Here is a 13,522-nt window from a genome sequence, read left to right on the forward strand (position 1 = left end):
GAGGGCCTCGCAAGCTGTAGGGCTGTCAGTCCTTCCCCCGCCATCCCAAGAATGTGTGTGTGAAATAACCTGTTTTCGGTGGAAGAGGCGATGTGTCTGAATGGCCCAGGTTAAACTCAAGGTGGTCAAAAGGTTGACCTAGACAGGGAGGTTCTTGATGGGTATCTTCTGAGTCTAGCCACAAAGTCACCATTGGTCCTGCTAAGACCTGAACCGAAGCAGGTAAGTGCGTCTCCTTCCTGTCTAGGTTTTGTCCCATCGCTGCCCATTGCCTGCTGCTGTTTTCCATGCTTTACCTCATTGGCGTCTGAGCTATGGCCATTACAATTCTGTTTTCCTTGGTTGCTTGCTTGCCTTTTGTTCATTTATTTTCGTTGTTGGCTTCTCTCGCTTATACAAAGTCCATCTGCTGAGCATTTTTTTTCTCTCCTGTTTGCAGGTATTTTTAACCATGTGGTGCCTTCTGCCTCCTCCTCCTCCTCTTCCACTCCCTCCCCTTCCACTTCCTCTTTTCCTTCTTCCGCTTCCTCCCTCCATTTCGGGACCACCTTGGGCAGCAGCACCGTCTCCAGCTGTGCCGTCCTCAGCTTAAACCCTTTGCCGGTTACGGCGGGCTCCCCGTCATTCCACGCACCCTCCGGCGAGCTCCAACATTCTGGTCGAGCCGCCGCGCAACCCTCCCTCCATACCTCTCCACCCCCAAATGTTTCACTCCCACCCCTGCCTCCACTCCTCGCGTCTAACCCGGAACCCATCTTTCTGCAGAGTCTCTCTGCCTTGCCGCCATCCTCCACTGCTAACTCCACTTTGTCTGTTAAACTAGCTTCTCTCCAGCACAAAACCTCCCGCCCTTCCTTCACTGTCCACCACCCGCCTTTGCCTCGCTTGGCGCTGGCCCAGGCCGCGGCCGGGATCCCACAGACCAACGCGGCCGGCGCGCCCGCTATGTGGGTCGCCCTTGGCACGCAGTCGCCTTACGCTTCGCACCTCGCGGGGGTTAAGCCACGGTAAAAGCGGGATCTGCTTAGCTTTCTAAGCAGTTTGTGCTCTGCAAGGTAAGGCCGGTCTGGGCTCACAGGTGGGCAGGGTGCTTGTGTCTCTTTGTGTGTGTGTGTGTGTGTGTGTGTGAGAGAGAGAGAGAGAAATGTGGGCAGGCAGCTCATGCTTAGAAAAAGTGATGAGACTGGGTGGGCTTTCCATTTCAGGTTCGCGATTTGCCGCGGATTTCCCAAGGGCTGTGAAAAAGAAAAGCAATTATGTCCCAGTTCAAGCCTCTTCTCACCCAGGAGATCCAAGATTTCAGTCCCTGGGATGGGGGAGGATGATGATGAAAGTAGGATATAAATAAAGCGACTGACACTTTTCCGCACCGCAGAATCCATGGGCAAGCTGCATTCGTGATCATATTGCAGTCTGAGTGACTGACAGGCATGCCAACTAATGAAATGCAAGTTCAGCTGTCAGTCTTGACCCTCTAGTCATACCTTTGTTAACTTTATATGCTTTAAAGTATACCTATTAACATTTGCATGGTCCACTGTTTGCCCTTATTCGTGTTTTTAAAATAAGAATTTAAGACTAGAGAGTAATTTGGTGAAAAAAATGGATACCAGTCCATCAGGATGTCTTGCGTTATCACCCAACAGCCATTGTGGTTGGATGAAAGTTGGTTGCACTTTCAGCAGTGTAAATACTACTGTACTTCGTTCATTTCCATCCCCCCCCCCCCCTCCCCACTCCAGAGTCCCACCCTCAAAATGTGTAGCTTTTTTTTAATGCAGACAACAAAGGTTTGCCAATTTGTTGTGTTCAATATGCCACAGGGCTCAGCTATCAGCTTGTTTGTGTATATGCGCTCTCACTCATATTCTCTTTTGTCGTTTCTAATTTGTAAAGCGTGAACTTCAAGCCGAATAACCTTATTTCTTTTCCCTCTTTCTCTCATAGGTAACTAGGATTTCTACCTCAACCCATCGTGACCTATGCAAGGACAACCTGGACCAACTTCTTCCAGCTTCCACCGAAGGTGCTGTTTGCCTTGGCGGCTAAAAGAGTTCCCCCTTCCCTCTTTTGTTGTTGTTATCTCTTTTACTACTGGACAGAAACAATCATAAAAAACCGGAGGAAATGAAATGCTACTGTGAATCTTAAGTTAAATAGATAGAGATAAATATAAATATATATATATATAAATATATATATATAGAGAGCAGAAAATAAATGCTTAGAATCAGCTCCAGTTTGTATTGTTGATAGTTTAGATATTTATATACATATATATATATATATATATTTTTAAATGTGTTAAACACAACTCAGACACAACTTTATTTTTGGGGCGGGGGGTTTCCATCCGAAGTTGTAGAACTGAAGAAAACAAAAAAGAGGGTGACTTTAAACATTCAATAACAGCTTTCTGTGAAATAAAAGGACTGGCACACCAGCAGAGATGTAACAAGGCTTCTTGTGGTGCTATCGACTTCCAGCAGGAACAGTGCCTCTCCGGTCTGAACCCGTGGTGCTTTTTGGGGTTATTTTTAAAGAAAAAACGAACTTGGGTTTCTATTTTTGGCGTGGTGGGAATGACCGACACCAAACCCGCGTTGTTCCTGGATGCTGTCTGTGTATTTATTCTGCCTATTCTCGAATGACGTATGTCAACTTGACTGGGTTAGTATTATTATGTTGTTTTTGTCTCGGAGCCAGGAAATCAGCAAAATTGATGGTTTTCTCTTTTTTGTTTTTTTTAGCGGGGGAAACTTTGTGCTTCATTTTTGTTTTCGAAATAGGTCCAGGTATCAATGTAATGCATATTGCAACCAGGAAGGTGATGAAACACACTGATGTGCGCTCTCTTGCACTCCTCCTTTCCAGGCCCTAGGCAGAATTCAGCTATGGTGCTCGTTCGTAACCAGCGGTGTTCCCTGCAACCCTTTGCCGAAAGGCATTTCAGACATCCAGGTGCTTTTTTTTGGAAGGGTGTCTCTGCCTTATTATGTGAAAGCCAAAAGGCGGAGTTAAACGACAGTTTACGAGGGGTGGGAGAGGGATGGGTAGCTCTTGGGCCTCCATCTTCTCTTTGGACTACAGTGCCCATCATCATCTTTCACTGTTGCCTGGAGCTGATGTGAGTCCAACGGCACTCAGAGGACTAATCTAGGGTAACAAAACCTCTGGGGCAGGTGACTCGTAAAACCAGTCTCTGGTGTTCCAGGTTGTTAGTTCACTTCCGGCAAGAGGTGGGCATGTCGGCATTGGGCTACCAAAGTGTGGCCCCATAAAGCCCCCAGACCAGACCCGTGGATCCCAAACTTTGGTCCCCCAGATGCTTTTGGAGATGTTTCAGCTCCTAAAGTTCTTGACTATTGACCAAGCTGGCTGGAGCCTCTAAGGCACTGAAGTCCAAAACACCTGGAAAACCAAAGTTTAGGAATCAGTTCGGGTACCGGAAGGGTGTATTTTTCTCACTGTGAACAGCCTCGCTAGCATAGTTGGCCGCAGATATTCTTGACTTTCAGAGAGAGAAAACCCCAATGTTATTTATCTCCCAAGTCCAGTTTCCATCTTTCACGCTACAGCCTTCTCCGTGCTCTTGGTTAAGGTTAAGAACCTCAGCGGTGTGAAGCAGCAGTCCAGATCTCCTTCCTCCCTTGCTGTCTTCTGAATATACTTTCCCCTTCATTTTTTGCACTGCATTCGGAGTCTAATCCGATGTTCTCACGGGGGATACGGTGGTGGAGGAGCTAAACCTGTTCCCATCCATAGCAGTCCTCTTGTCCGAAGACTAATTTTACTTAGAGCAAACTTCTCAAACACAGAACAGTCCTCAAAATTGGGTCCGCTGGGTGTTTTGGACTTCAGTTCCCAGCAGCTCTAGCGAGTTTGGCTAATGGTCAGGGATTCTGGGAGCTGAAGTCTTAAGACATCTGTAGGACCAGAGATTTAAGAACCATTGACTTAAGAAAGTGTCGGCCCTACATGCCATAATTCCTCTCAGATTAGCCAGACCGTTTTCAGTAGGACTTGAGAAATCAGAGGACCGAGATGTGTATGTCGGGGTAGCCTTGCATTTCATCTTCAATTTTTTGTTTCTTCAACATACAGTGTCTTTTTGGGCATTGTTAGTTAATTTTGATACTTGATCAAGAGAAGCAGCTTTGTTTTGGCAATGTTTTATCAGCTTTGAACCATACACTTGCTTGCTCATTAATTTTGTGTATGTAATGCTTTTGCATTTAACATAGGGTTGTAATGTTGTTTCACACATCAGAAGGAAACACATCACAGTCTTTGTAGCACACTTAATACACTTGGTGCAGTTTTTAACAAGTGACTTGGATGATCATTGCACACAAAGGGTTTTAGTTGTTTTTTAAAGGCACACCACTTCTTGACAGGGACAAGTATCTTGTAGCGACGTGTCGATAATTTCTATATAAAAAGACTTAAGGCTTTCCATTTATTTTCATTAAGTTGTGTTGTTCATAAAGCTTGGTTTTATTTATTTGAGCATGGAAAGCAGGGGATGGAAGGGGAAACTATAATTGTTTTCCTAGTTTGGCTTCTGGCTCAGCATTTAGGATGAACAAGCGAGAGAAGATGCAATAATTCAGATTGTGTTAGCCGTGTAAAGTGGAAACATGGTGCTCTTGTCTTTTATAATGCTAACTTGACAAAAGGGGTGTTGAGAGGATGGAGTTGAGGCGAGATCTGTATCTCGCCCCACCCAAAATATTCTTGACTCTTTGAGAAAAAGGCATTGTCTTCTATCCTTGAGTCACACAGGAGCCTCCAAAGCTTGCCTTGTTCAATAGGCAAGATGGCAGCAGGTGTAGCTTAAGAATATCTGGACGGATATCTAGGATGGAAACGAGTGAGAAGAGAAAATGTTAGGTCTTTCTGCCAACAGCATTCAGAGCCTTTGAGTGTTTTGTTGCTGTTCCTCCTTCACAACATCCGTTGCTTCGGTCTCGGTTTATAGAGGGACAGAAGAGTTGGGGGGAAACTGGCCAAATAAGGGGAGCCCACTCCATACTACTTTGGACATCCCTTCTGGAGGCTTTACGAATAATTGCTCTGCATACCAATAAACCTCTGGCAGGTGGATAGCAGAGAGATACTTTATCACACACTGCACATCCTTTCTCTCCCTTCTTTTGTCCCACCTTGAACCGAGGTACAAAACCTTATTAACTCCTCTACTTTTCTTTGCCAAACCTTTGAGGAAAAAATCACTCCTCTTCTCCCAGTTCTTGTCTATACCGATAAAGTAGCCAAATGTCCAACACAAGGTCCGTTTTCTTGCCCTGGGCAAGTCAGTGCTTGTATCTGGATCAACTGTGCCACTCTGTCCGTTTTGCATGTTTTTCTTACGGCGGCATAAATTGGATGCCAAGTTGCACTGAACCTTCCTCCAGCTGTTTAGATCTAGAGGGAGCTTTCTGCTAGGAAGGAGCGATTTCGAAATGCCTATGAAATCAAGCTGTAACAAGAGAGATTTCCTTGGTGAAGTATTTACAAGACTTCTATTCTGCCAGGAAGCTGGCTTTGCTTGACAGTAGGGAATGAAATTTTGATGACAAGGAGGCGATGGCTAAACCAAAAGATCTGCTTCTTAGAAGCTCACTCCTTGTTGAAAAGAGCTATTCCCCCAGCCCTTAACAAGCAACAAGACAACAAAAACAAGATTCCTTAGCGGCAAAATTGAGATTGTTTTTGGATCCAGTGTCCCTTTGGGAAGGCCAGTTTAAATCCGTTCCATCCTTCTCCGTCTTCTGCAGTTCAAAAAGTCCCCCATAGCACTGTTTGACCAAGGAGACTGGAGTCAGAGATCCCTCTCCTGTTCTCAACAGAGACAAAGTACAGGGCAAAGTAAGGGTTTGCTTTATAGTATTAACAAAATATGGAAGGGAGTGTTGTCAAATAAATTAGCCTCTTCAACAAGACCGAACCACCTGCCTTTAATGAGGCGGCTGCTCAGATTTGGAGCACCCAAGTTCTCAGAGAAGGGCCATTTTTGGGGACCATCCTCCTGGGCTCTCCTTATTCCACTGTGCGCTTTTCAGTTTCTTCTGGTGCTGTCCCAAGAACTGTGCAGAGCTAAAAGCCGAGCGCTTTCTTGTCCCCGTCGCTTATTCCTGACACAGCGATGGATCTCTGAAATGCCCCAGTCGGTCCTTTGCTATCACTGGATGTGCAGCAACCAAACTTGCCACAGTTGGGACGTGGAGTTTTATTTCTGTTGCGTGCACAAAGCCAACTGCAACTTTTTGGATAACTTTTTGGGGACGCATGTATCTGGAAGCAGAATCAGCCCCCAGGGTCCCTTTGTTGGTGCTATGTGCAAATACTGGTTTTATGACGTGAGGGCTTCGGCCCTTGACCCAGCATCCTGGTTAACCGCTGCTAGGGCAGGGTGCGGGTTCTTCTCAGCTAAAATGTCAGAAAAACAGGTCTTATCTTTTCCGCTGTTAAGTGCACAGATCTTCTGTTTAGTTTTATTGTGGGAGCATCAGCCATTTTTGCTGCCGTGACTTCTTTGGACGGGAGGTGGCTTGGTTCACCCCAAAACACTTTTAAAAACCCCATTCCGGTACAGAACATGGTGCTATGGGTTGTGTGTGTTTCTGTATTCGCCTGCTAGATCTGCAATCCGCCTTATCCACGGCCGTCTTAGACTAACCAAGGATTGCCGGTTGCTTTCGTATTGCCCACGTATAGTCGTGTTTCTACAGTGGTTAACAATTTTACACAAGGCCAAACCACACACCTGCTTTTCCTGAACCATCCGTTTGGTTTCTGTCGGTGCCTGAACAAAAGAAATGAGTAGAGTACCTTTGTCGTCTGCATTTTGGGATCCCCTTGCGTTTTGCTGTCCTCCGCTTTTAAAATACTGGCTGCTCTGGTGTCTTTTAATACTTCAGGCTGAGTTGTGGTGGTGTTTTATGTGCGTCTGCCCAGTTTGCTACAGCGATTAATATTTCTGAAATCACTGACAGACAGAGTTATTGGCTGAACCGAAGGGGTTCTTTTTACGAACGGCGTGGGATTTGTTTAATTTCCCAGTATGGTTTACTTCAAAAGTGTCTGGGGCGGGGAGCAAGAGACAACAGATTTTTGCTGTTGAGTAAAACTATTTTTCAATACTTCTGTGAGTTGTAAAGAAAGGGGAAAATAAAGAGGCCTTTGTTTGGATTCTTCCATCTCTGGTAAGATCAGTCGCATCGCTAGGAGAGGAGTTGGAAGTGTAAGAAGGAACCCAGTTTACAAAAATACCTTGCCTGGTCTCCTAAAGCAATTATACACTTCCTAGAGGTGACCACCATTTTATGGCCATTTTAACGCGTTCAAACTGAAGCTGTCTTCTTCAGTATAAACTTACAGGGCTCTACGAAGGTCGAGGTGTACAGGGCAGTTTTAATTCCTTCACGTACGTATCTTCCCTCCATCCAAGCCGGTGGTCCTCTCAGCTCTTCATGTAGCCTTTGGCAATGAGGTGGAAACTTAAATTTATCCTGAAAGCGAGGTAAGGGAAAGTTAGGACTAGCTAACGTAGCGGTTTAGCTAACTTAACTGCTCCTTGGAGCGCTTGGCGTTTCTGAGCGCTCTGGAAATGTCGTACCGTGTATGAATTTTGCTTTTTTTTATTACAAATCCCCCAGGAATGGAAATCTGCTTTGCTGATGAAATTCAGTCAGTGATGGAAATTACTGCTGCTCAGGAATTCATTTGTAAGATAATAAGTATAAATATAAATATATATGTAAAAACAAAAAATTCTGTTTGTAAATGGATCGAAGGGAGTTCCCATTTTCTTAAGAGGTGGTGATATGGGATGTTCTTTCCTAGGGACTTGATTTGTACACATTAGCCCATGAAAAGTGAAATTTATTTAAAATCCAAACGCTTCTTTAATACGTCTTTGGTTTGTCTCGTTTTTTTAATTTCGGTCCCTACGTTTTAACTTGTCATTCTTCCATGGAGCTCATGTGAAACCTCCTTTTGCGTGTGTATATATGTAATGATAATAATAATAATAATTAATAATAATAATAATCTTATCGATATATTTTCCACTTTTCTGGCCCTTCCAGTCCTCTGCACTGCAAAAGTTTTTCTTTCCGTTCTCATCTCCATTATGAACCTCCCTCCCAACCCCACTTCACCTTGATTTGTAATTAAAAAAAAAGGCTTTGAAGTTTTGTCTTTATATTAAAAAAAATGTATGTATTTTAATACACTGTACCATGGCTGTGCTTCCATCTTTTTGAAGTTGTCTGATTTAATTCTGGAGAGGAAGATGCCGCTTGAATGATTTGTTACCGTGAAAAGTTGGCAATGGATGCTAGATTGAAAGGCTGCCAGTAAGATTTAGGAGAGTGATCTATTAACCATAAAGGGTAGCAAAACTACATGTTCTCAATGGAATTTGGAAACGTTACTCTTTTTGGTCCACAGATGAGGATGATGTCTATGGAAGTATAAAATTAAAAGGACAAAAAATTAAATGGCAGACCTAAGTTTGGTTGATTAAAAATGACCTGAAACCCAGATAACAGTCACTTGTACCTGAGGCTTGAACAAGAAAATCAGTGTATGCATGACAAAAGGAATTTCCAACCATTTCAAGGAGAAAACAATCTTTTCATTGAATGTACAGAAGTAATAAAACCGGCTGCTAGCAGGGAACAGAGCGGTGGGGAGGAGGGAAGGTTTTTGGATGTAAACTGGTCAAACGCTGAGCTTCTGAAGCGCCCAGAAAACACTCTAAATGGCATATGCCACCCCTTCTTGATGGGCATCTTCCATACTGAGTCCCCCACAGAAGGAAGATTTCAGAATGCCCTCACAAAAATTTCACAGCAGGTTTTTAAAAAATACATTCAGCTGCCAGCCCCAAAAGTTGGGGGGGAGAAGAGAGAAAGAATAAAAGAACAGGCCAAAAAGAAAAGGTTTTCTAGATAAAGGAATTCTGCAAAGAAAGGAAAATCAGCACCGTCTCCCTGTTTTGTGAAAGGCAGAGCACACAAGTCTCAGTAGTGGTCTTTGGTGCTGAGAATGGCTCTATAGCCTCCCGAGGGCTAAGCGCAGGGTCTAGAAGAATGGGGAAGACTGCAGGGTATTTATGCTTCTTCCGCCTTGGGGTAAGAAGAGTAACGGCACTTTTAAGGGTTGCCAGCAAGGTGCAACAAAATAGAAAACTGCTTCCTATGCCATATCCCACTTTAAAGCCCTGAAAATCTGGCCTTTTGGATGTTCTAAGCCCCAACTTCCCGTACCGTTTGGCCACGTTGGGGATTCTGGGAGTTGGAAGTCCAAGCTGTTTTTGGTGGGCCACGGGATCCCACTCCTTGTAGTCCGATTGCCCCCTAGGAGCGCCTGAGGGAAGGAATACACAGCCTCTCCCAGGTACTGAACACAAGATGGTGGCAAAGGATAGACTAAGCTTGGAAACTAAAACCAAAATCCCTTTGCATTACTAGCTTAGTTAAGGAGGAGAGCATACTTTCATCACCAGGAGAGGTTTGCTTCAAGAGTAAAGATTTACACTGCCTTTCTGCTTCAGAGAAAGAGCAAGAGTGCGCTCACAGTGAGGTGCGGTCACTCATTGAGAGACGTTCACCTGCTTCAACATTGTGCAAAGAATGACAGTTGTTGTTGTGTGCCTTTCAAGTCATTTCTGACTAAGGCACACCTATTGTGGGGTTTTTGTGGCAAGATTTCTTCAGAGGGGGCTTGCCAAAGAACGATACAGAGGGGAATTAAAAGTGGCAAACGCCTCTTTCCTTTGTCTTCACAAACAGGATTGCAGAAGGCATTTTGGGGTCGGTGGCTGTGTCAAACTATTAAAACGACAATTTTCCTAAACTGATCATTTTCTCCATTATTTGGGCCAAAGCTAATTTTGTAAAAAATAAAAATAGGATGTTAAAAAAAGGCCAAAACTGCTGAGAAGACGAGGGGGAAGGAGGTGGATACGTACAAATGAGACTTCACCCACTTCCTAAAATGAGAAGAATCCTCCCATAAACTTGTTTAAAATAAACTCATGAAGGGGAAAGTCACTTGGTCATGGTTTCAGCTCCATAGAGAAGCCCTGAGTAGGAGGCTTGGGCCGTCGGCAGACTCCAGGCACGATGGGAGTTGGAATAGGCTGAGGACACCATGCTGTGTATTCAAGGCTACAGTTTCCGTGTTCCCAACTGGAAACGCGCTTCTTCCGAAATGCCATACTGTTCCAAGGGATCCTGTATGAGAGAGAAGGGTTATTCACAGCTGGACTGCTTACTGGGAATATACAAATCCCTTGCTGAAAAAGCACCAGAGCAGCTGGACTTGCCACTTCATTTCCATATACAAAGGTTTTTGAATTTGAACTGACATTGTCACACATATAATGACACATATAGGTCTGTCCCTGGCTTTCCACTCCCCCAAATGTATCTGAGGAAGTAGACTTAAGTCTACGAAAGCTCATGCTGCCAACTTCTTTAAGTTAGTGTCAAAGGTGTGACAAGATTTCTTTGCATACTGAAACGGTCAAAGTTAGTGTGACCCTTTGGAGTGGACATGACATGTTTGGAAAGACAGCCAAGCAGTAATTCACCTTTCCGGTCATCTTCTGGATCTCGTTTCGGTAGAAGATCAAGCTGCTCCTCATGAACTCGTAACTGTAGGAGAGAGAAGATGGAGGCTGAGTGTGAAGGTGAAGCGAACTGGCCACACAGCTGGGATTGATTTCCCTCTTTCTTTATGAATCTCTCCTATTTTCAGGGATGATTAGGGGTGCATCTATATTGTAATGTTAATGCAGTGTGACACCACTTTAACTGCCATGGCTCCTTCCTACAGAAACATGGGTTTGAAGTTTGGTGAGGCACTGTTACTATTTGGCAGAGACCTAAAGACCTTGTAAAACTGCCAATCCCAGGATTACACCGGATGGAGCTACAACGCTTAATGCAGTGTCAAACTGAATTATGTCTAGTCTAGATGCAGCCCTGTAAAATAGGGGGGAAATGGGTAAAGGAGGAGGATAGGGGAGAGTATCAATTAAGAGGCACTGTGTAGTAGTGGACTGAGTGTTGGACTAGGGCTCTGGGAGACCAAATTATTGACCAATTAATTCAAGATACAGCTATCAGGGTTCCCACCAGAGAGGAATCCGTCTGCCCTGCCTCACCTGGCCCGCCTCAGCACCTCAATCCATTCCTGGCATTGCTCCTCCGTGTCGCACTCAAAGTAGTATTTCCGCTCTGGCTCCTCCAGGAAACCTGTAAGGCAACCTTGTTGTTAAGTCTGGCTTTTTATACTCAATTCATAGACTCCTAGAGTTGGAAGAGACCCCAAGGGTCTGCCATGCAGGAACACACAATTATTATTATTATTATTATTAAATCCTTGCAGAGAGATGACCTACCAACATCTGTTTAAAACCTCCAAAGAAGGAGACTCCTTGACCATCATCTACTGTCAAAGAGCTCTTGCCCTCAGGAGGTTCCTCCTAACATTCAGGTGGAATCTCTTTTCCTGGAGTCTGCATCTATCCTAGTCTCTGGAGCAGCAGATAACAAGCTTGCTCCATCCTCAATGTGGCATCCTTCCCCCTGCCATCTTAATTTCAAACTGTAATATCCCTGGGACAGAAACCTTTTGGGGGGGGGGAAGGCCCAGTCCAGAAACCCCTTTGCTCTGCTGCACCCCAAAATCTCCTTTTGCAAAGACTCACTGATTGAGAAGACATTTTCTTCTTCTTGGATGATCCGGCAATGTTCCAGCAGCAAAGCGCCAATGGGCTGGGGAGAAGGAAAGAGAAATCAACAAATCTGCGTCTCCTCTTTCTAAGTAGCGTCACACTATTTCGGTTTCAGCAGGTCACAGTCACACCAAATAATGACATTTGTTATGTGCCAATCCTATTTCTTGCTTTTCGTGACAAGATTTAGCTCCTGCCTTCCTCTAAACCTGAGGGAGGCCTGCTTGCCCATAGTCACCTGGGGGTTTTCTGTGGCGGAGTGGGATTTGAACCCTGGTCTCCTGTAATTCAGGTCCAGCATTCAAACCAAAGCACCACGCTGGGTTCATACACACATGTCCCTCCACATTGCGGCTTTGACGTCTGCAGATTTCATTATTCATGGACTTGATTTATATGTTCTCTCTAGGAATATCTAGGTCCTCCAGTGCAGCTCTATGGTCAACTTTAACCAAAAGTCACACTGAAGGACCAAGAGAATACTCCACTAGGCCTTTGTAGCTCCTCCAGCACAACTCTATGGTCAATTTCTGGCAAATGTTGACCACAGAGTTGCGCTGGAGGACTCAGAAATTCCTAGAGAGGTGTTCTCTCAGGTAAAAACATGGTGTTTTTGTCATTTTCCCCACATTCACAGGGGTCCTGTGCCACTAAAGCGAATGTGGAGGGAGGGGTGTATATTACAGGTCCCCACCGGATTTGTTCATAACCGCCATGTATTTACTGAGTCGGCTCAATAGAGGTAAATGTGGATTTGGGATGATCCTGCACTTTTCTCTATGGCCAACAGGGCCAACCCTGGGCAGACTGTAAGTTCCCATCCAGGCCACTAGTCCTCAGTGGTGATGCCCAGCAGCCTTTACCTCGGCTTCGTCCGTCCGGAAATAGAAGAGGAAGTTGACCACCAGCTTCACCAGGCGCTTCTTGAGTGCTGCAGAAAGAGAAGGAGAGGAAAAGGGGTTAAAGTTGGCCAGGGCTGCGTCCACACGGCAGAAATGACCCACTTTGGTACCGCTTTAATTGCCTTGGCAGACACTGACCATAGAGTTGCGCTGGAGGAGCTACAAAGGCCTGGGAGAGTGTCCTCTCTAGGAATCTCCAGGTCCTTCAGTGCAACCTTTAGTTAAAGCTGACCATAGAGTTGCGCTGGAGGACCTAGAGATTCCTAGAGAGGACATATTAATCAATGGCATCAATAAAGCCGCAAATACGGAGGGATGAGTCTATATAGACCCCGCTCTATTCTATGCCAGATGGGGTTTGTAGAGCCTTGGCTCTACTTGGGGACCTTTCATTCTCAGGCTCCAAAGGCCTCAAGAAGCCCTGGCCCCGCCCCCCGCCCTTGACGTCACGGCCTCCTCCTCCTCCTCACCGCTGCCCTTCTTGGGCGCCCGCATCAGCACTTCGGCCGCCTTCTCCGCCGGCTGCCGAGAGAGAGACAGCAGCTCCCGCTCGTTGAACCGCATCGCCAGCGACACTCTGCGCTCCCACGCTCTATGGTTCAACCCTTCCTCGTGCACTTCCGGCTCGGGACCGGAAGTGGGCACTTTCCCTCAGCCTCACTTCCGGTGGCAAGGAGGAGCTTATCCCCTGCAGAGCAAATAGCAAAACACAGCCATACACAATACATCTATCTATCTATAGCTTATCTCTAACTCTATATATCTCTATCTCTCTCTATCCCTATCTATCTATCTATCTATCTATCTATCTATCTACAGTATCTATCTAATCTCTCTCTCACAACCTGGGTCCCTTCAGGCCTTT

General features: G+C 45.3%; 2 protein-coding genes across 6 annotated transcripts in view; one reads left to right on the forward strand and one right to left on the reverse strand.

Moving 5' to 3' along the window:
* Positions 1 to 8,244, forward strand: part of DOT1L (DOT1 like histone lysine methyltransferase) — a 62,465-nt gene extending 54,221 nt beyond the window's left edge. For 4 of the 5 annotated variants that reach the window (XM_042479883.1, XM_042479881.1, XM_042479880.1 and 1 more), the window contains 2 exons: positions 440 to 1,055; positions 1,948 to 8,244. In XM_042479883.1, coding sequence (XP_042335817.1) covers positions 440 to 1,011 — 572 coding nt within the window. In that variant the 3' untranslated portion in view covers positions 1,012 to 1,055; positions 1,948 to 8,244. The remainder of the gene's footprint in view (positions 1 to 439; positions 1,056 to 1,947) is intronic. The other variant, XM_042479884.1, reaches the window with a different exon arrangement.
* A 378-nt stretch (positions 8,245 to 8,622) lies between these two features.
* On the reverse strand, positions 8,623 to 13,334 carry PLEKHJ1 (pleckstrin homology domain containing J1). Its single transcript, XM_042479997.1, has 6 exons — positions 13,128 to 13,334; positions 12,619 to 12,686; positions 11,729 to 11,795; positions 11,183 to 11,273; positions 10,607 to 10,670; positions 8,623 to 10,247 (listed from the first exon to the last, which is right to left on the reverse strand). Exons 1-6 carry the CDS (start codon positions 13,219 to 13,221, stop codon positions 10,182 to 10,184), a joined length of 450 nt encoding a protein of 149 aa, XP_042335931.1. The 5' UTR covers positions 13,222 to 13,334; the 3' UTR covers positions 8,623 to 10,181.
* Between the last annotated feature and the right edge of the window lie 188 nt (positions 13,335 to 13,522).

The sequence above is a fragment of the Sceloporus undulatus genome, chromosome 7 (assembly GCF_019175285.1).
Source record: "Sceloporus undulatus isolate JIND9_A2432 ecotype Alabama chromosome 7, SceUnd_v1.1, whole genome shotgun sequence".
In the NCBI taxonomy this organism is placed as follows: Eukaryota; Metazoa; Chordata; class Lepidosauria; order Squamata; family Phrynosomatidae; genus Sceloporus; species Sceloporus undulatus.